We start from the raw sequence: 23,942 nt of genomic DNA, 5'->3' as shown, positions 1-23,942 counted from the left end.
TAGGGAGATAGCTTACTGAGTAAAGTACTTGTCATTCAAGCACAGAGATCTGAGTTCAGCTCCTGCCAACCAATGACAGGACCCTGGCATGGCAGGAGGCATCTGTAACCCCAGCAAAGACAGAAAGATCCCGCCTGGGGCTTGCTGACCAGCCAGCAGGTTCATGGTCAGTAAAAAAATCTTGTCTGTCTTCCAAAAAAAAAAAAAAAAAAAAAGGTAAAGGATGATAGAAGAAGAAACCCAACATTGACCTTTGGCCTCTACACAAACATGCATGGGGAAAGTGTACCACAGATGCACACATGCAACTTGCACAGATACACACAACACACATACACAAGCTGTACTAAGTGGTTTGAATATATTTATAATTTATTTGGTAAAAAAAAAAACAGTAGGGACCAGTGAGGTAGTTCAGTTGATAAAGCTGAGTTCCATCCCCAGAACATTGTCCCCAGACCTCCACACTCATGTCAGCATGCACACACATGTCACTGGAGGAGCAGGAGGAGGAGGAGGAGCAGGAGGAGGAGGGAGAAGAGGAGGAGGAGCAGGAGATGCTTTTTAATTTAAGAGAATCACATGGATTATGTTTTCCTAATACTTGCCTTGTATCAAATAAGTAGGTTGCTATAAATTCTAAGCCTGTTAGCGAGTTTTAAGGACCAATTTTACAGCTACCAGCAAAAGCTGATTTTTTTTCTAATCATCTTCATGAAGAGCTGATAATTAAGCCAAAACATGGTTTATTTAGGCATGATAGGACTTGTGCCCCACAGGAGTGATTTCCTACAGCATTTCCCTCCTCATTAGATGGAGTATTTAATAGGGTAAGTTATGCACCAGACTACTTGGTAAATTAATAGTTTTTTTAAAAATACAAGTTTAGATAGTATCAAAAGAATTTTCATTAAATTCACTATTTTTCACTTAATCAATATGACATGAGACAGTAACATTAAACGATTCCTTTATGGCCTTGAAATGAAGAAGCATTTCTAAGTGACAAATCTAGAAAGGCTAATCATTCAAATCTATTTATTTGATCACATACAGAACTTTTCTGTAATCTAAGACAAAAACCAAATATAAGTTGAGGGAAATATTTGTAATTTGTATCACTATCAAAAGGTTAATGTACTTAATACATCAAGAGTACCAGTAGATCCTACGCTTGAGTAGCAAAAGACTAGACAATGCACACAGGTAGAGAAATTCAAATTATCCTTCAATATCTGAAAGTCTACTTGTTTGTTCAGAATAACAGAAAGACAAAATAAAACTACACTAAAGTACTTTTTTCCTCCAGCTTTGTTTCTTGAGACAGTGTCTTACTTTTTAGCCCAGGCTGGCCTTGAACTCAACACTATTGACCCTTAGCCTCTTAAATGCTAGGATTCTGAACACATGCACCATATCTGATCAAAGAACCACTTTCAGGTTACAGAGATCCTTAAATGTAATCATATACCCTTGCGGTGAGGCGGTGAGGCGGTGAGGCTGTGGTCACATGGATACATTGCTGCTGTGAATACCATGGGGAAGTTTATAGACTCAATCAAAATTACTTTTTTTCTTTCTTTTTTTTTTTTTTTTTTTGGTGGTTTCAAACTCATAAAGATTCGCCCACCTCTTCCTCCCGAGTGCTGGGATTAAAGGCATGTGCCACCACCACCTGGCTTCAAAATTACTCCTTACACCCACTTTTAAACTCAGCATTCTCTGGAATTTATATTACACATACTAGAGAGTAGAAGATTTTAAGAACATATGTTGGAGTTCTGTGTTTAATATTGAACAGGCAATGCTTTCTATGGATCGCTATTCTTTGAGGTTAGCTGAGATTAAAATTTAATTCAACACTGTCAGTAAGCTGTGGTCTAGTCCTTTTAAGTGGGATATAACCTAAAAGCCATAAAGGAAGACATTGGCAGATTCAGCTTTTTAAATATTTGAAACTTTTTAATATTTAAAACAGCAGAATTGATGCATCTTCATTCTTCTTGGGAGCTGAGACCAAGATGTTTCAGCTACCCTTCTTCTGGAAGCTCTTCCTGGTATTGCAAATGTCTCTTATTATGCTGAAATTTACTTTGGTTATTCAACTTATTTTGAACATGAATTTTATTTTATTCATTAATTTATTAAAGGGAACGACATGTAAACTAAATAATGAATAGTTTGGGAGCTGTTTGTGTATTTTCTATTCTTGGCTCCCCTTTGGTACTGGTCTTTTTCCTTGTTTTAAGCACCAACTCCATTGTGGTACATAATGTTGCCCTGTGACAAAAACAAAAAAACAACCATCTAGAGGCAAAAATTGTGCTTATAGGTTTGTTTCCTTTTTTGTTACCTAAATCTGAGCAGGTAATGGAGAGTGAAGAATTCATGTTACTTCCGGCCAACCAACTCATTGATATAATATCTAGTGATGAGCTCAACGTTCGGAGTGAAGAACAAGTGTTCAATGCAGTGATGGCCTGGGTCAAATACAGTATTCAGGAAAGACGGCCTCAGTTACCCCAGGTAAGAGGCGAAGTGCTTCTCTAAGAGATTGCTTTCTACTAGAAGAAAAATTAGGCACTGTCTTGCAGAAACAAAACAGGTCATGACTCTCCCTATAAGCCTCTGGCTTACATGTGATTGCTTATTGTTGTGAACTTATTCTGTTTGAACTGTTACACAATTCAGAAATTATATAAGATCACAGAAGAAAACAAGAGTGCATCCGCTCCCATAGCTTGGAAGTCCAACTACACTTTGAACAGGAAGTGGATGGATGAACTGAGGTCTAGTGGTTACTAAGTGACGTGTTTCAGATCATTCTGGTCATGACTGTAAATTGTCTCCTTATCCAGAGGAGATGCATTCCAAGACACTTAAGAGATGCCTAAAACTTTCAAATCCTTCATGTACTATGTTTTTTTCAGTATATATATATATATATATATATATATATATATATATATATACACACACTGAATGAATATGTATATATATATTCTGTGATAAAGTTTTATTTATAATTTAGTTCCAATAACGATTAATAGTAATTAATTATAAGCAGAGTATTTATAGTACTATACTGTAGTGAACATTACTTAAAACTTATTTTTATTTCTGGCAATTTTCATTTATTATTGTCTGACTAAAGTTGATGACCAATAACTGACAACAGAAAAAGCAAAATTGAAGATAAGGGGGAAGTATTTTGTTTATATTTATCTTATTATTTTCTATGTATGAATGTTTTTGCCTGCATGTATGTATGTACATCACATGTGTGCCTGGTGCCCACAAAGGTCAGAATAGGGCTTTGGATTTCCTGGGATTGGAGTTAGAGACAGTTGTGAGCTGTCATGTGGATGCTGGGAGTTATGACCAGGTCCTCTGCGTGACCAAGCACTTTGAACTGCCAAGCCATCTCTCTAGCCCTGGAAAGTGTATTCTTTAGCAGTCTAACAGGATATACTAGTTAATGAACTTGAGTCCAATTATAGAAGAGCTCATAATGTTGTCATAAGCTCAAAGTACCATTTTAAAGTGATAGGAGCATGCTTTAGTTTTGTAACTAGTCTATATTACGGAATCAATAGAATATGTTTTAGATTTACTCTTTATGCTTTCCACCTTTCTTTACTTATTATGTTCAGTTAGATCCCAAAATACTTGGCTCCACAAGTCAGGAAGCATGAATCATTACTCTCCCAACAAACTGTAATGGGAGCTCAGACCTTGACTGTATTTATTATCTTGTAGGTGCTGCAACATGTTCGCCTGCCTTTGCTTAGTCCCAAGTTCCTGGTGGGCACCGTAGGCTCTGACCCCCTCATTAAAAGTGATGAAGAATGCAGGTATGAGAGGGTGAGAAAGACCAGCAACTAAGCATTCCTGAGTTCTGCTACTCTGCTTACTGGTATTGCTTCTAAAATACTGTATTTCTTATGCCAAAACCAGGGTTTTCTTGTGGGCTAGGGTCAAGAGAAGAAAGAGAGGGCTGAATTCCCAGTATTTTGTTCTATTAGTTTTCCTGGTTATTTTTTAATGTGTGGTGGATAGTAGAGTAGAAATGGCTTAAAGTAGATTTCTAAGTTTTGATGCAAGTTTCCCTCAGCAGAGTCAATCTTCTACTATTATTTTTCTTAAAATAAATTAAATAATGCTATGTGTCTGTCCTTGAGCCTTTCTCGTTGATACACAATGTCTCACTGGGGAATAGCATAGTTTTACTTTGAAGATTTTAGCCAGAGTTAAAAGCCCTGCCCCTCCTACAGAAGCTGTAGGAAGGCGTTGATAGAGCTGAATGAACCCTATCTGAGCATTGCGTAAGAATAAAACTTGACTGATTTACTTGTTTCTTGCTGAGATTAAAGGTGAATGCCACCCCTGCCCAACTAAGATTTGTTTTCAAATCTGAAACCTTTTGGCATTTTAGTGACCTTCCATTCAACTAAGTGTAGTCCACATATACTGTAAGTAAAATATATAAGTTAAAGAGTCAGTTTTAGTCAGTACCCAGAACTACTCAATTACACTGTTCTTTGTGCCTCCCCTTGACAATAAAAAAATTGGAATTATCCCACATTCTAGTATATAGGTAGGGATATAAATTCATTGCATTATCTTCTGTGACTTCAAGATTGCCATTAATGAGAAATGCAACATTTGAGATTATGTTTGTCTTTTAAATGTGAAAAAGTACATGTTCAGATAGGGAGTGTTAGCAAGATGGCTCAGTGGATGAAGTAGCTTGCCACCATGCCTGGCAGCTTCTGTTCAATCCAAAAACCTACACAGTAGAAGGAAACTGACTCCTGCAGATCCACACTGTCACACTCAAATATCACACACATAAATAAATGTTAAATAAAAACAAAACAAAAACCCTTCTAAATTGGTGAAAAACAGGACAGAATGGACCACTAGCAATCAGTTCTTCTAACTATGTGAATACCAAAAGGGAAAATGTGTAAATTATACAGGCTGAAATATGAAGAAACAGTACAGGGCTGCCCCTCCTCTAATTAAGCACAAATCAGATTATATTGATGATTCTGACATGGAAGGGAAAGTACTTGTGAAGTCCCTTTTGAACAAAGTTGACTCCTTGGTACCTCCCCTCCGCTCCCCTCAGCAATTGGCAAGTGCTTACTGTGCTCCCCCTCCTTCATCTGTACAGTGGAGATAAAATCAGTACCTATTTGACAGGACTATTAATTACATAAGTGTATATATTAAGAGCTTAAAACAGAAACCAGAAGGTATCAGTATTGTTGCAGTTAATTTGTGTTGGATGCTAAGTGTTATCTGTGCTGCAGGGCCAGCTAGGCACCCTTGGTGGAGTAGAAGCTGACTGGGAGGAAATCAGTCTTTCAAGTTTGGGGAACCAGAAAAATCTCTTGATTGACTATTCTTTCTATTTCTGCCTTGTTTTCTGTTTATGTTGTTAGTAGGGCAAATAAATTAGAAGAAAAATTCATTTTGAGGTTATGCCTAGCACCAATCATGTATGAGTAAATTATTCAGTGTAGTATACATAGTGAGACGTTAGAGCAGTTGAGTGCACATTTGCAGTTGAAGTATAACTGTGTAATATAACGCTAATCAGGCACTGACTCACCAAAACGATTCATATACAAAGTACTGTACCATGTATAATCTCTAGGTTAGTCTCTTAAAAGGAACATTGGAAAACACTTTGTTCATGTCAGTAATCTAGTTACATTAAGCCATTCATATGATACTAGATAGTTAGTAGTACCTTTAGTATCCAGAAGTATTCATGTATTATTTGGCCCAGATACCTTCAGCCCGTTCTGATGTGGTCCTTTCCTGATATTGTAGAACCTAATAAAACTCATTAGAAAATAGTGACTGTGCAAGCCAGCAATCAAGTTAGAACTCTGGCGGTGGAGGTTAAGATTATCTACTCTAAGATTGTTGAGCATAAAATTTGCACTCCAATATGAGGTTAGGGTAGAAATGCCAATCAACTCAGAATTTACAGTGTGATTTGTGTCATGGATTTCATGTTTGTGCCAGTTTTTGTACTGACTAGCATCAAGGATTTGGTTTGATGTGGGCTTGTTTCCTTTTGCCAATGTTTGTTTTCTAACACCATACAGGGACTTGCAATGTTTTTCAGCCATTTGGAATAAGTATAACATTTCTTTTCTACAGAGACTTGGTAGATGAGGCTAAAAACTACCTCCTGTTGCCTCAAGAACGACCACTAATGCAAGGGCCAAGGACAAGACCACGGAAACCTATCCGATGCGGAGAAGTACTCTTCGCAGGTTTCAACCTTTCTTACTTGTTTTATTTAGGTTTTTGTTTTGTTTGTTTTTGTGTCTTTTGGTTTTTTTGTTGTTGGTTTGCTTTATTTTTTTTGAGACAGAATTTCATATAACCCAAGCTATCCTAGAATTTTCTATGTAGTGTAGGCTGGCCTTAAACTCATCATCCCACTTCAGCCCCCTAGCACTAGAATTTTAGGTATCATATCCCACATATCCTATATAGGCTTGAATTTTAGTATGCTGTGATTAAACCAAATATCTTCTTAATATTTGAATAATTATTTAGATAGCTATGATGCTTGCTATCATAAGAGTCACATAGTAACTCAGCAGTGCTAGTCTTCAAAACAGTGCTCTGAAAATCTCATCTAAAACATCACACAATGTGTGTTTGTGGCATGCATGGATCTATATAGTTAGTAAATCACTATATAGGTTATGTAAGCCTATATACGCTATAGCGAGCCACGTCAGAATCACATGGCGTTGCCGGAAGCATTGTCTTACGTTAGAGACTTTGCTGGCTCTTTTGACGTTGGCGAGCTCAAAACACCCTGACACTGCCTTCCTGCTGCTGGTGCCCCAGCCTGGGGCCGTTCCAGAATTTCAGGGGTTTTCTCTGATATTGAGATTCCTTGCATATGCCCAATTATGGAATTCACACTTAAGCAAATTACTGCACACACATTTGCTGTGCGCTAGTATCTGGTGACTCTTCTGATTCAAATGACGCAATAATAAAGTAACATTATGTTACCCTGAGATTTGAAATAAAGAAAGCGAACATTAGGTCTGTCTGGAAAATTATTAATAGTCTGCTTTTAATGTGGCTCAGGAGTCATTTAACACCATGTAGAAACTAGTAGTTTCAAAGTATTTTAAGCTTAAAATAACCTTGGTTGTTTTTTGTTTTTCTAAGCTTTAGAGTCACTCTTACTTACATTGAAGTGGACATGATTTGAAAGAAAAACAAATTTAGCATTATCTGCCATTACCACATATTTTCCCCCAGTGGTCATTTAGGAAAGGATGATGGAACTTGGCTTGGCAGTTATTCTAAATCTTACTCACTGTAATAGCCTACCCAGGGTGCCATAACAGAATACTGTAGACTGGGTAGTTCAGACAAAAGAAATGCATGTTCTCATAGTTCTGGAGACTGGGATCCAAGATCCAGGTACAGCTCAGGGGCTGTTGCTGACTTTTGGTGATTGTCACTTGTCCTTGACCTGCTTCTGCATGCGCTTGGTTAGTCAGAGCATGGAGTCATAGTGGTTAGCAATCTGCCTGAGGATAGGCATTCTCTTAACCATTTCTGTTGTTTTGTAGTTGGTGGTTGGTGCAGTGGAGATGCCATTTCCAGTGTTGAACGCTATGACCCCCAGACCAATGAGTGGCGAATGGTAGCTTCAATGAGCAAAAGGCGATGTGGAGTCGGGGTCAGTGTTCTTGATGACCTGTTATATGCAGTAGGCGGCCATGATGGATCCTCATATCTCAATAGTGTTGAAAGGTAAGGTTAATGTGAAAAAAATCCCTATTGTCCCTATGATTTTGTTTGAGGTACTAATTAAAAACCATGTGACTTACTAATTTAGTGGTTATCTGTGACAGCAATTAATAGTCTAGACTCCTCCTTAGCATGAAGACCTTTATGATCTGATCTTTACCAAGTTTTCTGGTCTCTTCCCCACTGGACACAGTCATTTTCTAAACCTGCTACTGCAGATACAGCAAACTGCCTGCAGCTCCTTGGGCATACTGTCTTCTTTCCTCCTCCTGCCCCTGCATGTATGCATGCTGTTCTTCCCACCCTGGAATATCTGTGACCCTTTAAGGCTTACAAGACTTCAAATGTTACTTCCTGTGTAAAACCTTCTCTGACCACGGATGAGTTACTTGTTCCTCTGCTCTTTCATAAGTTATTTTTTAAAGATAGATTTATCTGTTTGTTTATTTATTTATTTAATGTATTATGGGTATACTCTAGCTATATAGATGGTTGTGAGCCATCATGTGGTTGCTGGGAATGAAGGTTACTCACTTCAGCCTAAAGATTTATTTATTATTGTATCTAAGTACACTGTAGATGTCTTCAAATGCACCCGAAGAGGGTGTCAGATCCCATTACAGATGGTTGTGAACCACTATGTGGTTGCTGGGATTTGAACTCAGGACCTTCAGAAGAGTAGTCAGTGCTCTTAACCATTGAGCTATCTCTCCAGCTCCCTTCATGAGTATTTTAAGTATGCTTGGGCATACTGTTCTATACAATTGTTGAGGTACCTGGCACACTGGAAGTTACAGTGAGAGAATTTTTTTCTTTTAAGTTTCTTGTTGCCACACAATCTCTTTTATTAAGCCATGCTGATCTGTAGTGATTGTCATAGTTCCATAGCATATATGTAGAAAGTTGTATATTCAGTTCTGGACATTGGTTCCAGATATGGCATAGGTAAAAAACAAAACCAGACAATCAAAACAGAAGGGTTGGCTCTATAGATTGTGGAGGGAGGAACGGCAGGGAGAATGGTGCCTTGATGTAAGTCAGTGTGCTAAATAAATCAGAGCACAATGACTAAATATTTGTAGCTAAACAATTAGGTCAATATATATCAAAATATCTAAAGTGTAGCCAAGGTGATACATAGAGGCAAGCGTATGAACGAACAATATATTAGACGCATTTGAAAAAGAGAAAAGAGAAAGTAAGAGAGGTGGGTGGGGTGCACATATCTGTGATCCTAGCACGTGGGAGGCTGAAGCAGGAGAGCCAAGGGTCACAAGTTTGAGGCAATTCCAAACTACATAGTGAGACCCTGTCTCAAAGAGGAAAAAGAAAGAAAAATGTGCTTTTAAGTCAAGAAGCTATAAAGAGCAACAAAAATCTAGAAAAACAGGAAAAAACCAGGAGGAAAAAAAAGTAATGAAAAATTTTAAAGTAAAAATGAATATAGCTGGCTCAGTGGGTAAGAGCACCCGACTGCTCTTCGGAAGGTCCAGAGTTCAAATCTCAGCAACCACATGGTGGCTCACAACCATCCGTAATGAGATCTGGCACCCTCTTCTGGAGTGTCTGAAGACAGCTACAGTGTGCTTATGTATAATAAATAAATAAATCTAAAAAAAAAAAAATGAATATAGCTACAAAGGGGGCAACTTGGTTATCTTTTGCTTTTTGGCTTTTCAGTGGTTAAGGGGTCCTGCACATGCCAGATAAGCACTCTACTGTTGAGCTGTGTGCTCAGTCTTATAATTCCTGTTTCTAATTACCAAAGTATCAGAAACAACCTAAGAATGTATCCATAAGAATACGGTTAAGGGACTGGAAGGATGTGGCTCGGGGGTTAAGAACACCCTTGCCCTTCCCGAGGAACTGAGTTCAGTTTCCTGCACCCATGCTGAGAACTCTCACCCTCACAACTGTCTCTAACTCCAGGTTCAGTAGCTCCAACACCCTCTCCTGGCCACCATGGATACTGTACTCATAAGCACATACACAAAGATATGCATATACATACATATATATATATATATATGTGTGTGTGTGTGTGTGTGTGTATGTATATGTATATGTATATATATATATATATATATATATATATGTTATCATTAGAAAATAAGATCAAACAGTGCATTGTACATTGCAATATAACAAAATAGTTCAAAGAAAAAATCTACAATGATATTAACAAAATGAGATCTCAAAAATACATCAAAGGAGAAAACTGCATACTGTGTAGTATTATTTATGTAAATAAAACATTTTTGCATTAAAATAAATGCAAATGTGAATAACATTTTATTGCAAAGGTTTAAGGGATGTATGCCAAATCCAAATGGGAAGAAACTGGAACTGATGTGGGATTCTGCAGCATTCTGATTTTTATAAAGGGAAAAATATATTCAAAATAAACACTAAAAATAAATTGTAAAAGATAAACTAGGTCTGTAACAGCACAGTTACCAGCACACGGTCCCTCAGTTCAATCCCCATTCATATGCTTTGATTGTTAATCAGCCTATGTTGGAGAAAAAGAAACAGTCCTTAAATAGAAATATATGCTTATGTTTGAAATATAAGCACAGTCAAGCTCCACCATGTAATACATACTCTTGGTGTTCTTTGCAGATATGACCCAAAAACAAACCAATGGAGCAGCGATGTGGCCCCTACAAGCACCTGCAGGACAAGCGTTGGTGTGGCAGTCCTTGGAGGTTTTCTCTATGCTGTGGGTGGACAGGATGGTGTCTCTTGCCTCAATATAGTTGAGAGGTGATGTCTTTTTAATCAAAGTAATTTTCAATTCAATTTTTAATGGGCATTCAGAGTTCTTTTTGCAGTTTTATGTAGCCCTAAATGGCCTAGAGCTTATAATGGGGGGGCAGGGGGGAGATATCAGAAGGTGACTCTGTGGAATTGGTTCTCTTCGTCTACTAGTCTATAGCACACCCCCATCTACTCTTTAATTGATAAAAATACATTTGTGGTGAACATGATGTATTTAACTATTTAAACCATGTAGAATGGCTAAGGCAAACTAATTAGCTGACTATTACCCTACGTACTTAGAGAGTTTTGGTGAAAACACTTTTCACCAAATTTTCAGATGCATGACGTAATAACTACTCACCGCAATGTACTTTAGATTTCCTTAAAGTATTTTTGACCAGCATCTCTGTGATCCTGCCAACCCATCACCCAGCCCACTGAGAGTGGAATCCTCTACTGTTTGCTTCTATAAATTAGACTCATTTTAGATTCCATCTTCAAGATCAAATGGTATTTTTCTTCATGTGTCTGACTTATTTCACTTAACAAAATATCCCCCCACATTCATCCTATTGTCACAAATGACAAATTTGTGGCTTTTAATAAAACCGAATAGTAGATGTGTATGACTGTATGTGTGTGACTTTGTGTGTGTGTGTGTGTGTGTGTGTGTATACTTTTTCTTAAGCTATGGCAGATGTGTGTGCCCATTTTATCTCTTGTGGTTTCAGATGTGTAGACACTGCTTGGGCAGTAGGAATATGTTTCCCTCCCTGCAGGTATGATCCAAAGGAGAACAAGTGGACCCGGGTGGCTTCAATGAGCACTAGAAGGCTAGGGGTGGCTGTGGCCGTGTTGGGAGGGTTCTTATACGCTGTCGGTGGCTCTGACGGAACGTCTCCACTCAACACAGGTCAGTCTCTCAACAGCAGTCTGAGTTCCAAATGCAACACATTTTCCTGGGGGGAATCCCTCTATACTAAATATTAAATGCTCAGGTTATTCTATAACTTTCAATATAACATCTTTATTAATTCTTGAAGAATTTCATGCAATATATTTTATTGTATTCATCCTCCCACTCCTCTCAGATCCACCCCCACCTCCCCATCCAGTCTCAACTTCATTTGTCTTCTTAGTAACCCACTGTCTTAGTCAGGGTTTCTATTCCTGCACAAACATCATGACCAAAAAGCAAGTTGGGGAGGAAAGGGTTTATTCGGCTTACACTTCCATATTGCTGTTCATCACCAAGGAAGTCAGGACTGGAACTCAAGCAGGGCAGGAAGCAAGAGCTGATGCAGAGGCCATGGAGGGATGTTCCTTACTGGCTTGCTTCCCCTGGCTTGCTCAGCCTGCTCTCTTATAGAACCAAGACTACCAGCCCAGAGATGGTCCCACCCACAAGGGGCCTTTCCCCCTTGATCACTAATTGAGAAAATGCCTTACAGTTGGATCTCATGGAGGCATTTCCTCAACTGAAGCTCCTTTCTCTGTGATAACTCCAGCTGTCAAGTTGACACAAAACTAGCCAGTACACTTGACCCCTTGTCAACTTGACACACAAACACATCACTAGTAAGCCTCAACCCTTACCTTCTTATTCATCCCCAAGGTCTAAATAACTTTAAATATCCCACAGTCTTTACATATTCTTAAAATTTCAATCTCTTTAAAATAACCATCTCTTTTAAAATCCAAAGTCTTTTTACAATTAAAAGTCTCTTAACTGTGGGCTCCACTAAAATAGTTTCTTCCTTCAAGAGGGAAAATATCAGGGCACAGTCACAATCAAAAGCAAAAATCACTCCAACCATCCAATGTCTGGGATCCAACTCACGATCTTCTGGGCTCCTCCAAGGGCTTGGGTCACTTCTCCAGCCATGCCCTTTGTAGCACACACCTTGTCTTCTAGGCCCCAGTTACTTGTACTCCACTGCTGTTGCTGTTCTTGGTGGTCATCTCATGGTACTGGCATCTCCAAAACACTGCATGACCCCTTCAGTCCTGGGCCGTAATTGCAACTGAGGCTGCATCTTCACCAATGGCCTTCCATGGCCTCTCACAGTGCCGAGCCTCAGTTGCTCTGCATGACCCCTTCATGCCTTCAAAACCAGTACCACCTGGGTGACTCTTACACATTACCAAGTCCCACTGTAGCACGAGGTACAACCTTGGTTATCTCTGGAACACAACCTCTGTGCTCTCAAAAAACACTTCCCAGAAGATGTCACCTCAATGATGCTAGTCTCTTCTTTTATTGGGGGGCGGGGGGGGGGGGGGCGCGGTTCGAGACAGGGTTTCTCTGTAGCCCTGGCTGTCCTGGAACTCACTTTGTAGACTAGGCTGGCCTCGAACTCAGAAATCGCCTGCCTCTGCCTCCCAAGTGCTGGGATTAAACGTGTGTACCACCACACCCGGCACGGGTCTCTTCTTAATCACTGCTAATTTCTTAGCTCCAGCTAACCAGCATCCATAGTCCCAGTAATGCAAAGTTTTTGCTTTAGTAGTTGTGGTATCTTGTTAATCACAGCTGATTCTTCAGCCCCAGCTAACCAGAACTACAGAATCTTCACAATCAAAACAGCAGTGGCCCTGAAAAGAGTCTTTAATTTCCTCTCTGGAATTTCACAAGCCAGGCCTCCATCTTCTGCACTGTTCTCAACATTATCTTCCAAGCTCCTACACAACATCTGACAGAGCTCTTAACAATGAATGGATCTTCAAGCCCAAAGTTCCAAAGTCCTTCCACAGTCTCCCCAAAACATGGTCAGGTTGTCACAGGAATACCCCACTATGATGGTACCAATTTGTCTTAGTCAGGGTTTCTATTCCTGCACAAACATCATGACCAAGAAGCAAGTTGGGGAGGAAAGGGTTTATTCGGCTTACACTTCCATACTGCTGTTCATCACCAAGGAAGTCAGGACTGGAACTCAAGCAGGGCAGGAAGCAGGATCTGATGCAGAAGCCATGGAGGGATGTTCCTTACTGGCTTGCTTCCCCTGACTTGCTCAGCCGGCTCTCTTATAGAACCCAAGACTACCAGCCCAGAGATGGTCCAACCCACAAGGGGTCTTTTCCCCTTGATCACTAATTGAGAAAATGCCTTACAGTTGGATCTCATGAAGGCATTTCCTCAACTGAAGCTCCTTTCTCTGTGATAAGTCCAGCTGTCAAGTTGACACACAACTAGCCAGTACACCCACCAAATCTAATTTCTGCTGCTTATATACTCATAAATGAATTCTTTATCTTTTTAAAGAAAACGTTTTAGTTTTCTCTCTAGGAAAATATAACTCATAACTTCTAATATGTTCCCCAAAGTTTTCTTTCTCTACATACTTTATAAACTTCCAGAAACTTATAGCGAATTTTTAAAAAGTCTGGGGCTACAGAGACGACTTAGTGGCTAAGAACACTTGGTTGAGAACGCTTCTTGTTCAGCTCCTAGCACCCACATGGTGACTTACAGCCCCAGGGTTCTACTGAAGACATCAGGCATGCACGTCGTGCATACACACATGAGGGCAAATAAGATAGATAAGTAAATAAGTAAACAAACAAATAGAGCCACAGTTTAAAAAACAAAGCAAAACTCTACTTTCTAAATAGAGTGAGTTCCCTACCTCCCATAATCACCACCTCTCCTCAGTAGAAAAAGAATTCTTTTAATATAAGAATAAGTAAAACCTTAGAGCTACAAGCTTCTCTGCCTTTTCTATCTAGACCAGTGGTTCTCAAACTTCCTAATGCAGCAATCCTTTAATACAATTCCTCGTATTGTGGTGACCCCCCCAACCATAAAATTAATTACTACTTCATAACTGTTATGAATCTCAATGTAAATAGCTGGTGTGTGACACACACACACACACACACACACACCCCACCAAAGGAGTCATGATCCACAGGTTGAGAATCACTGGTCTAGACATAATAGCTGTTTTTATCTACAGATATTGTCAGTGGCACACCATGAGATTCATTGTTATGTATCTTCAGTGGCTCAGAAGACACTAGGCAAACAGCCTGGGAGAGCCTGCCACTAATCCCAGTACTTGGGAGACAAGGACAGAAGGATTGATCATGAGTTTGAGGCTGGGCTACATAGTGAGTTCTAGGCTGGCACCACAGAGCAAGACTCCATCTAAAAAAAGAACAAAACATGAATAAATAATCAAATAAATTATATGAGAAAAATAAAAGTATAAAAGCTGTCTAACTATAACAATAAAATTTTAATACTAAACCATTCTTTTAAGTCATAATCAAGTTCCACCCTACTAGACGATAAGGAAAGTGCATATAATTAGTTATATAGCCACAACTAGAAATTAACACATGCCTGTTCCTTAGAAGATGACTGTAAGAAACTGGTTCCTACAGGGTCCCCAATGTAGGAGCTAGAAAAAGTACCCAAGAGCTGAAGGGGTCTGCAACCCTATAGGTGGAACAACAATATGAATTAACCAGTACCCCCTGGAGATCATGTCTCTAGCTGCATATGTATCGAAAGATGGCCTAGTCGGCCATCAATGGGAAGAGAGGCCCCTTGGTCTAGCAAACTTTATATGCCCCAGTATAGGGAACGCCTGGGCCAAGAAGTGGGAGTGGGTGGGTAGGGGAGCAGGGCGGGGGTAGGGTATAGGGGACTTTTGGGATAGCATTTGAAATGTAAATGAAGAAAATATCTAATAAAAAAAAAAAACAAAAAAACAAAAAAAACTGGTTCCTGATCAGATTATTTACTGAAAATAGGTGTCATGGCAATTGGAGTGGCTGAGGAAGGAAGCAGGTTTGTTCTCACTTACTGATCTTTGTTTTCACTGCAGTGGAGCGCTACAATCCTCAGGAAAACAGATGGCACACCATAGCGCCTATGGGGACCCGAAGGAAACACCTAGGTTGTGCGGTGTACCAGGACATGATCTATGCAGTGGGAGGGAGAGATGACACTACAGAGCTTAGCAGTGCTGAGAGATACAACCCCAGAACTAACCAGTGGTCTCCCGTGGTGGCCATGACATCCCGCAGGAGTGGGGTAAGTGCCAGCTACTGGGAGCTTTGAGCTTTGCAAGCAAGCACTGAGGGGGGTGTATAAAAGGAATTCTCTAAGCTGTAAGCTGCACTAGGACACTGCACTGTGAAGGGCTGCTATCCATGTGCTGTATTTCCAGTGTCTCAGCTGTCAAGACGCTTTTAGGCAAAACAGAAAAAACAAAAACCCAAAAAGCTTGTATTTCTTTTGATTGCTTTTAGCTCCAGTAACTAAATATTTTCTATCCATTCATATATGTAATTGTATACGCTATTTTTTTTTTTATTTACCTTTTACCAGCCACTTCTCTGGACGGTATCTTTCCTATATCATCCCCTATCTAACTTACGTATAATAGCACTAACTATTCCTGTATGGTATTCCTAGCTAATTTTTTCAAGTAGACGTCGTATACTGATACAAACAGTAAAACATACCTGGCCCTTCTACGAGTCTTCCAAAGGTGGTTTGGGTCTGCCCCATCTATAATGTAGGCCACGTCTGGCTGACCTGTTGTCATGGTCTCAACACAAATGAATGTCTGGTCACTAAAGAGATGTCCAAATGGAACATAAAATTCACCTTTGGGAATGTTTGTCTCAATGAATGCTAACCCATTAAGCATTGATTGTGGCAGGAGTCCATCAGTGTAGGACACATACTCAAAGGAAAGAGAAGCAGACTGCACCTAGAGACTCCCTAATCTGAAGATAAAAAGGAGCAAATTCTGGTTTTTGCATCGAGGCACAGAAAGGCGCCATCAAGTGGAAGAGTCGTGTGTTGTGTGTCTCCATTTATTCCTGGGAACTGACAGGCTTTCAGATCTATCCCTGTGATTCCCACTGTCTGCTTGATTCCATCTTCACTCACTTAGAAGGCAAATGTCTATAGAATTCTTGTCATGGAGCTCTCAGTCTGGTGAAGGAGACTGAAATGTTTACAGTGTCTACAGTAAGGATGTGCTGTGGAGTGCTGTATGTGACAGAAGCACGTGGGAGAATGGGCTTAATGCACATGAGTTACTCAGCCCTACATACTGATTCGGAGACTAACAGTTAGTCCAGCATTCCGAGAGCAGAGTTCATTAGGAGAGGGGGAAATGTAGGAGGCAAGGCCAAACATGGTAGCCAGATTTCTAAAAGCTTGAGTAACATTACAGACCTAAAACCTGTCTTAGGCAGAATGGAGGCTTAGAAGTTTCTGAACAGGAGTGATATGTTTATGTTCATGTTTTTAATAATATTTTAGTAGCAATTTAGAAAGTGGATTAGAGTGGGCAAACCAGAAGTGAGAGCAGGTTGGAGGTTCTTGTTTGTGCCAAGTGAGTAGTTCTCTATACTTTACAGATGCACCTGACTCTTCTTAGGCGCATATATTAATAAAAGGCCTGACCTGATGGTTCCCATCGTTCATGGAGTACTGCTCCCTTTTCTCCCTGGCGTCATGTAAAGTGGAATCTAAGCGATCTGAGAGTCTCCCTAGAGACTGTGAATTCCCCGCGGCTTTCTCGGCTCTCAGCAGCCACTGTGCTTTGCTCCCACAGGTCGGCCTGGCCGTGGTTAACGGACAGCTTATGGCAGTGGGGGGCTTTGATGGCACAACATACTTGAAGACCATTGAAGTTTTTGACCCAGATGCCAATACGTGGAGGTAACCTTTAGACTTTTCAAGTCTTCTCATTTCTAACGTGAAGTCATGGGCTTGAGAAAGATCCTGACCACCAAAAGTGGGATAGCCAACTTACTGACATCCTCACGTGGTGTCCTGAAGGGAACTGAAGTAACCCAGATATGATGATACATTTTAACTTGGTTGTTCTAAAGTATCTGATACAAGTATTCCTAAGTTCTTCTAATAACCGTCTTTTTTTTTTTTTTTTTTTTTTTTTTTTTTTGAGACAGGGTTTCTCTGTGTAGCCCTGGCTGTCCTGGAACTCACTCTGTAGACCAGGCTAGCCTTGAACTCAGAAATCTGCCTGCCTCTGCCTCCCGAGTGCTGGGATTAAAGGCATGCGTCACCATGCCCGGCTTAACCATCTCATGTTATATAAGTAGAGGTGAGGAAAACAGTGAAGAATATCCTTTCTTCCTGCCATACCCTGCTGGGGAAACCAATGCACCAAGAAAATAAAGGTGTGCATTAATAAGCTAGGGACGTTATTAACTCAGAGCCAGGACCTTCAGTTCTCAGTCTGGGTATACAGACTGTTTTTTGTTTTGTTTTGTTTTGTTTTGTTTTGTTTTGTTTTGTTTTGTTGTGAGAAGCCTTCTTTGTAGGGGGTAAAATATAGTTACTTTCAAAACACTATTTTGAAACCTACTCCTCCTTTAAAAAGTGTATTGCTATAGATTCTTCTGGTTTGAAATATGCCCTATTTTAAAGTTCATTTTTAGATAGGAAGCTACATCTTATTTTTGAGAGGTTAACTATTTTAAACTTCATTTTATAGATTTAATTTTATGTTGTTTATAAATCCTTAGGTACAGGCTTGGGTACAATGGTAGAGTACATTCCTAGCTAGATGAGAGCCTGGGCTCAACCCCTAACACTGCACATCCCAAGATCCAGGGCATCAGATGCTAGGCAAGCACTCCCTACCCATCTCTTACTGAGACTGAAATAACTGTCGTAGGAGTCTGTGTATAGCTGAGGAGTCACAATACTAAAGTCAGTTAACATGGTGGGTTTTTTGCCCAACATTATGTTTTTCATGACCATTTTTATCCAATTTCCTGAGTGTTCTGGTTCCTGAGGAAACAAAAGTGAAGATAGATTCCGGGCTGTTCCAGTGTTGGCAGTAGTAACATACTCGGTGGAAGTGCTACGTGATAGCAAACGAAGGAGGGCTGAGGAAGACAGGGAGGCCTGTCTCTAGAGTGGCCACGAAAGCCTTACTACATTGCTAAATGTTATCGATAAAGGACAGAGAAGAGCAGGTTTGCACAAAGAAAAGCCTCCCACTCGTGGAATGTTTACTTCTTTATACAGGCTTTTTTTGGGGGGTGGGTGGGTAGGAATTTAGAGTAAGCGTCATTAAAGAAATAGCTACAACCACTTCTGTCTCATACTCACTGTAAGCTGTGTATGGACTTTTACCAGTGACTGTCATTAAAACTAATAATGTGTGCTGAATAATATTCATGAAGTCCTAAGAATCATCTATAGATTATATAACGTAATCTGTGCTATATATGTACATCTATATCTAAAAACCCTTTTCATTGGTTTGAGTTTTTTGTTTGTTTTGTTTCAGTTTTTGCGACAGGGTTTCTCTGTGTAGCCCTGGCTGTCCTGGAACTCACTGTGTACACTTAACTGGCCTCAAACTCAAGAGATCCACCTGCCTCTGCCTCCTGAGTGCTGGGTTAAAGGTGGGTGTTCTATGCCCAGCCCAAACTTAATAGTTTTGTTTTTGTTTTTGGCTTTTTGAAGTAGGGTTTCACCATAGGCCAAACTAACCTTGAATTTACTCTGCAGCCCCAGGCTGCCCTCGAACTCACAGCAGTCCTCCTACTCAGTCTCCTGAGTGCTGGGATTACAAGCATGGGTCACCATACTGGGTGGTGGTGGTGGTGGTGGTGGTGGTGGTGGTGGTGGTGGTGGTGGTGGTGATGGTTGTTTCTATTGTTATTGTTTTGGTTGGTTGGTTTTTGGTTGGTTGTTTTGCTTTTTAAGAAAGAAGCCCTCTATAGCCCAAGTTGGCCTACAACTATGTAGGTCAAGACTAGTTTTAAGCTGTCTCATTCTTCCATGTTTGGTAATTATAGGTATGTATTACCATACCTGGTGCATATCCCAAATCAATTTTATCCATTGCTGAATGAGGAGCTAGTATTTTCACCCTGAAAGTCTTTAACTTAGAAGATGATCTTGTTCACATATCACAAACTAAATGTTGCTATATAGATGATACTATATGAATGATACTATATAGACACAGGAATAAAAATGAACTGAAGGGCTGGGAAGAAAGAGCAGGTGGTAAAGTGCTTGCTTCTGCAAGCATGAAGACTTGATTTGAATCCACAGAGCCCACATAAACAGCCAGTCATGGTGCTATGCATCTGCAGGAGCAAAGCTGGGGAGGCAGAGACAAAGCAGACCGCTGGGCTCCCTGACCAGTCAGCAAGCCTCCTCAATGAGTCCCAGGCCACCACAACACAGCCTCAAAACCAAACCCAATGGATGTCATCTGAAGAATGACATCTAAGATGACCTCTGTCTCCGCTCAAATGTGCACCTGAACACAGTATACAGATACACAAAACGAAAGGAAAGGAGAGAGGGAGATGGGGAGGCAGAGGGGAGAGGAACAGAAGGAGAAATTGAGCAGCTTGGTTTGGTGCTCATACCAAAACCCCAGCCCTTTAGAAGCTGAAGCAGGAAGATTGCCATGATTTTGAAGCAACCAGGGCTGGAGTGAGAACAGCTGAAAAGTCAAATAGAAAAATCAAATAAAAACAATTAAGGCAAGTACAGTGGTGCATACCTATAATACCAGCATCTCCATAACTGTGGGTTAGGAAGATCAGAGCAAGAGGAATAAGACAATTCATAATTTAGAAAGCTTTAGGCAAGGAGAAAATATGTCTGGGAAAATAGATAGCCAGGCATAAAATTAGACACAAGAATGTGGAACATAATGTTTTGTGTTTTAGAGGCCAGGCTAGGTGCGAAGCTGTAGTGTAAAAGGGTGGCCAGCCTCACTCACCTGAGCTTCTCAGTCAGTCTGACTTCTTCCTGCACTTGCCTGTCTTCCATTTGCTTCTGACTGTGGAAGTTACATGAAGGTCAGAATGCTGAGACTGATGTCTGCATTTAGAAGGAGCAGTGCTTTTTCCAGTTAAAAAAAAATGCCTTTGTTTTTCTCTTTGCAGGTTATACGGAGGGATGAATTACCGTCGGCTAGGAGGTGGTGTAGGAGTTATTAAAATGACACATTGTGAATCCCATATATGGTGAACACAGGAAAAAATCTTGCATATGCTCCTTTATATTTGGAAGAGTCTTGACTTCGAAGCTTTGTACAGCTCGAGAAAACAATAGAACAAATTTTATTCTTTGCGGTGCCTCAACATTCAGAAATACCAGTCTAAGGACGGAACTCACCTGCAAAATGCCACCTTTGCACACTGCCTTTCCGCTCTGTGCAGAAGAATATTTATTTTTGGCTTTAATTTATCATGGAGTTTTGATGGGAATTTTTGTTTTTGTTTTGTTGGTTTGGGTCCTTTGGGCTTTTGTTGTTGTTATTGTTGTGTTGTTTTTAATTTTTTTTTTTTTTTTACTTATCCTTCCTACCATGAAAAAAAAAAGGAGGGGGAAAAAAGGCAAAAATTCCAAGCTGCAAAATTTTCTTTGCTTTGTAGGTTTTGGATTGGTTTTAAAAATCCTGGTAAGGGCAGAAGAGCTATGTGTGACCTGATGTTATTCCTTTTAGACACTATCTATACATCTGCAGAGACTGCCAGTGATGAAGGTAAAACGCTAGTATATGCGCTCGTTACCATTTTGCACTAAATAGTAGAGCACTCCAAATGTAAAGCTGGTTCAGTGAGAGTGCATGCTGCTTCTGCAGAGGACCCGAGTTCAGTTCCCAGCACTTATATCTGGCAGCTCACAACTGTGTGTAATTCCATGAACAAGAGTGGTTCTCAACCTTCCTGATGCTGCACCCCTTTAATATAGTTCCTCATGTTGTGCTGACCCCCAACCATAAAATTATTTTTGTTGCTACTTCATAACAGTAATTTTGCTGCTGTTATGAATCATGATGTAAACATCTGATTACAGTATATCTGATATGTAAAGGGCCCTTTGACCCCCCCCCACCCACGCCCCCCACACCCACAGGTTAAAAACTGCTGAGCTTGCTTATCCAGGGCTCACTTTTGTCCTCTGTAGGTACCCTCATTCCTACGCATTCATATACATACAAACACACATCCACCCATCAAATATAAGTAATTAAAAATGAAATTTCTTTTAAATGTAAAAGAAAAACTGAGTAAGAAGACATCTCACTAAACAGGAACATTAGGAAGGACTATTAAATCTATAAAAGCGGGACTCAGATGCTACACTTTGCATTCACTGGTGGGCATTTACATCTGGCTAGCTCAACTTTCTTCTTACCCCAGTTCCCTTTTTTCTCCTGTGATATTTTCAGTTTCTGCCACATGTATCTAGGTCTCTGCCCAGAGCCTCTTATGAAAGCAATGTGAGGCTCACTGGTTGTCATCTTGAGAATTCCAGTGAAGGCCAGTGTGGCTGTGGGAGAGTTGTGCCGACTGTCACCACCTGTAGCTTTCTTTCCTGTCTCCTCTTGGCCACCAAGGAGCAGTGGACTTTCTCCAGCAGTGAATTCTGATTTTCACTGGATTTACACTGGATGTTCTGGCCTGGTGACTCTGAGGTGACCCTTACGTAGTACACCAAAGGACTGATCTTCATGTTAGAGTACGTGTTTAGGAACACCATGCCAGTGAAGTGTGTGGACAGAGCTGGGCTCCTTACGCTGAGTGTCACTCTTCATCTCAGAAGGCCACTGTTACTCTGTCTCTTAAGTTGCACTTTCTGATGAAAAGTTAAACATTTTAAGGAAATAAATGAATATTTTAGTGCCTAAGGTTCTCCCCCATTATAGTCACAGACTGATTTTTTTTTCTTTCAGTGTATTTTGCAGGAAAATCTTTGAATGAGACTTTAGCCACAACCAAAAGGAATAACCTTTACCTTCTTCCTCTCCCCTGGCACCTTTTGTGTTTACATTTAAACATCATTTGCACCTTTTTCAAGGAAAAAAATAAGTATTTGGTAAACAATTGTTTACATGTATCATTTATGCTTTTTTCTAGCATGTATAACTTTTTAAAATAAAGGTAGTATTTACCATAAAAATGTTTTAATTTTTAAAGTTTTTGTGTTGGATTTTTTAAACTGTGTGTGTGTGTGTGTGTGTGTGTGTGTGTGTGTGTGTGTGTGTGTGTGTGTGTGTAAGGGGGTGGTGTGGAGTACACCACAGCACCAGAGGACAACTTGCTGGAGTTGGTCCTCTCCTTCCATCCTATGGATTCCAGGAATCAGACTCAGTTCATCAGGCTTAGCAGCAAGTGCCTTTACCTCTAAGCCAACTCTCCAGTCCCAGTTACTGCTATTTGGTACTTACGTGGATTTTTGGTTTTGTATCTTATATTACTTGTATATAAAGTTAAAGTGCTTCATCCTAACAGTGATATAATTAAGACTTTTCACTATGTATCTTATATACCCCAATCTGTAAATGTATTTCCTTGTGTGTAGGAGTCTTAGTTTTAGATTGAAAGAACTAATTATCTAGTCCAAACCCACTTAATACAGTCACCTACATAAAAATACCCAGGAAGTCTGCCTATATACTTAATAATAGAACTGATATTACATATCATTTTACCAAAGTCCCACTCTTTCTTTTTTTTTTTTTTTTTTATGCCAGACTACCACTAATGTTATCTGAAACATAGCCTACAATAATATCAGGAATAAAATCCAGAATATCTCTTAAAGGCCCATCTCAAAACAAAATAAAAGAATGTTTCTGTAAGTCTGAATTTTCCGGAAAAAAGGACCCATTCTCAGGATTGAGATGAGGCCCTGCACACGCTGCTGTGAGCTCATAAGTGGTATCTAGCAAGGAGGTTATGTTTCTTTGAGACTTGACAGTTTGCTGAGGAGACTTTTTATTTTTTAAATATGGAACGTTTCAGGAGTTTGTGTGTCATCCTTGGGCAGAGGCCATGCTAATCTTCTCTGTATCGTTCCAATTTTAGTATATGTGCTGCTGAAGTGAGCACAGAGGAGATGTTTTTAAAGTGTGTCCTTATAACTCTGGGTTCCTCAGTGCCCCTTCTCATTTCTAATTTTGTCAATTTGGATTTTTTTTCTCTCTTTGCCTTTTAGTTAATTTGGATAGGGATTTGTCAATCTTACTGATTTTTCTCAAGAACCATCTCTTTGTTTCATTGATTATTTATATTGTCTTGTTTCTATTTTGTTGATTTCAGTCCTGAGTTTGATTATTTCTTGCTGTCTACTCCTTTTGGGTCGAACACTACTTCTTATTGTTCTAGAGTTTTCAGGTGTGTTGTTAAGTTGCTAGTGTGAGATCCACCCCCCCCCCAAAAAAAAACCTTTTTAATATATGCACTCAGTACTATAAACTTGTCTTAGAACCACCTTCATTGGGTCCCATAAGTTAGGGTATATTGTGTATTCATTACCTGGAGCTCCCAGTGGCCACAGCTATCAGGATCCCAGATTTTCCTACCATGCCCCACACAGCCACCACTCT

At 39.9% G+C, this 23,942-nt stretch overlaps 1 protein-coding gene and 1 non-coding gene across 2 annotated transcripts in view; one reads left to right on the top strand and one right to left on the bottom strand.

Moving 5' to 3' along the window:
• The window catches only part of Klhl20 (kelch like family member 20), a 44,667-nt gene extending 22,202 nt beyond the window's left edge, over nucleotides 1-22,465 (top strand). The window contains exons 4-12 of the mRNA XM_021161449.3: nucleotides 2,368-2,526; nucleotides 3,760-3,854; nucleotides 6,181-6,296; nucleotides 7,629-7,812; nucleotides 10,432-10,575; nucleotides 11,352-11,485; nucleotides 15,408-15,616; nucleotides 17,157-17,263; nucleotides 20,491-22,465. Of these exons, the coding sequence (XP_021017108.1) occupies nucleotides 2,368-2,526; nucleotides 3,760-3,854; nucleotides 6,181-6,296; nucleotides 7,629-7,812; nucleotides 10,432-10,575; nucleotides 11,352-11,485; nucleotides 15,408-15,616; nucleotides 17,157-17,263; nucleotides 20,491-20,575 (1,233 nt within the window). The 3' untranslated portion in view covers nucleotides 20,576-22,465. The remainder of the gene's footprint in view (nucleotides 1-2,367; nucleotides 2,527-3,759; nucleotides 3,855-6,180; nucleotides 6,297-7,628; nucleotides 7,813-10,431; nucleotides 10,576-11,351; nucleotides 11,486-15,407; nucleotides 15,617-17,156; nucleotides 17,264-20,490) is intronic.
• Nucleotides 22,466-23,338: 873 nt separating this feature from the next.
• Nucleotides 23,339-23,445, bottom strand: LOC115032575 (U6 spliceosomal RNA). Its single transcript, XR_003838220.1, has one exon. It is a non-coding gene; the product is annotated as a U6 spliceosomal RNA (small nuclear RNA).
• Between the last annotated feature and the right edge of the window lie 497 nt (nucleotides 23,446-23,942).

The sequence above is a fragment of the Mus caroli genome, unplaced genomic scaffold (assembly GCF_978045245.1).
Source record: "Mus caroli unplaced genomic scaffold, Mus_caroli_1 scaffold_1, whole genome shotgun sequence".
In the NCBI taxonomy this organism is placed as follows: Eukaryota; Metazoa; Chordata; class Mammalia; order Rodentia; family Muridae; genus Mus; species Mus caroli.
The sequence above is the reverse complement of the archived record's forward strand: the minus strand, read 5'-3'. Positions and strand labels throughout refer to the sequence as shown.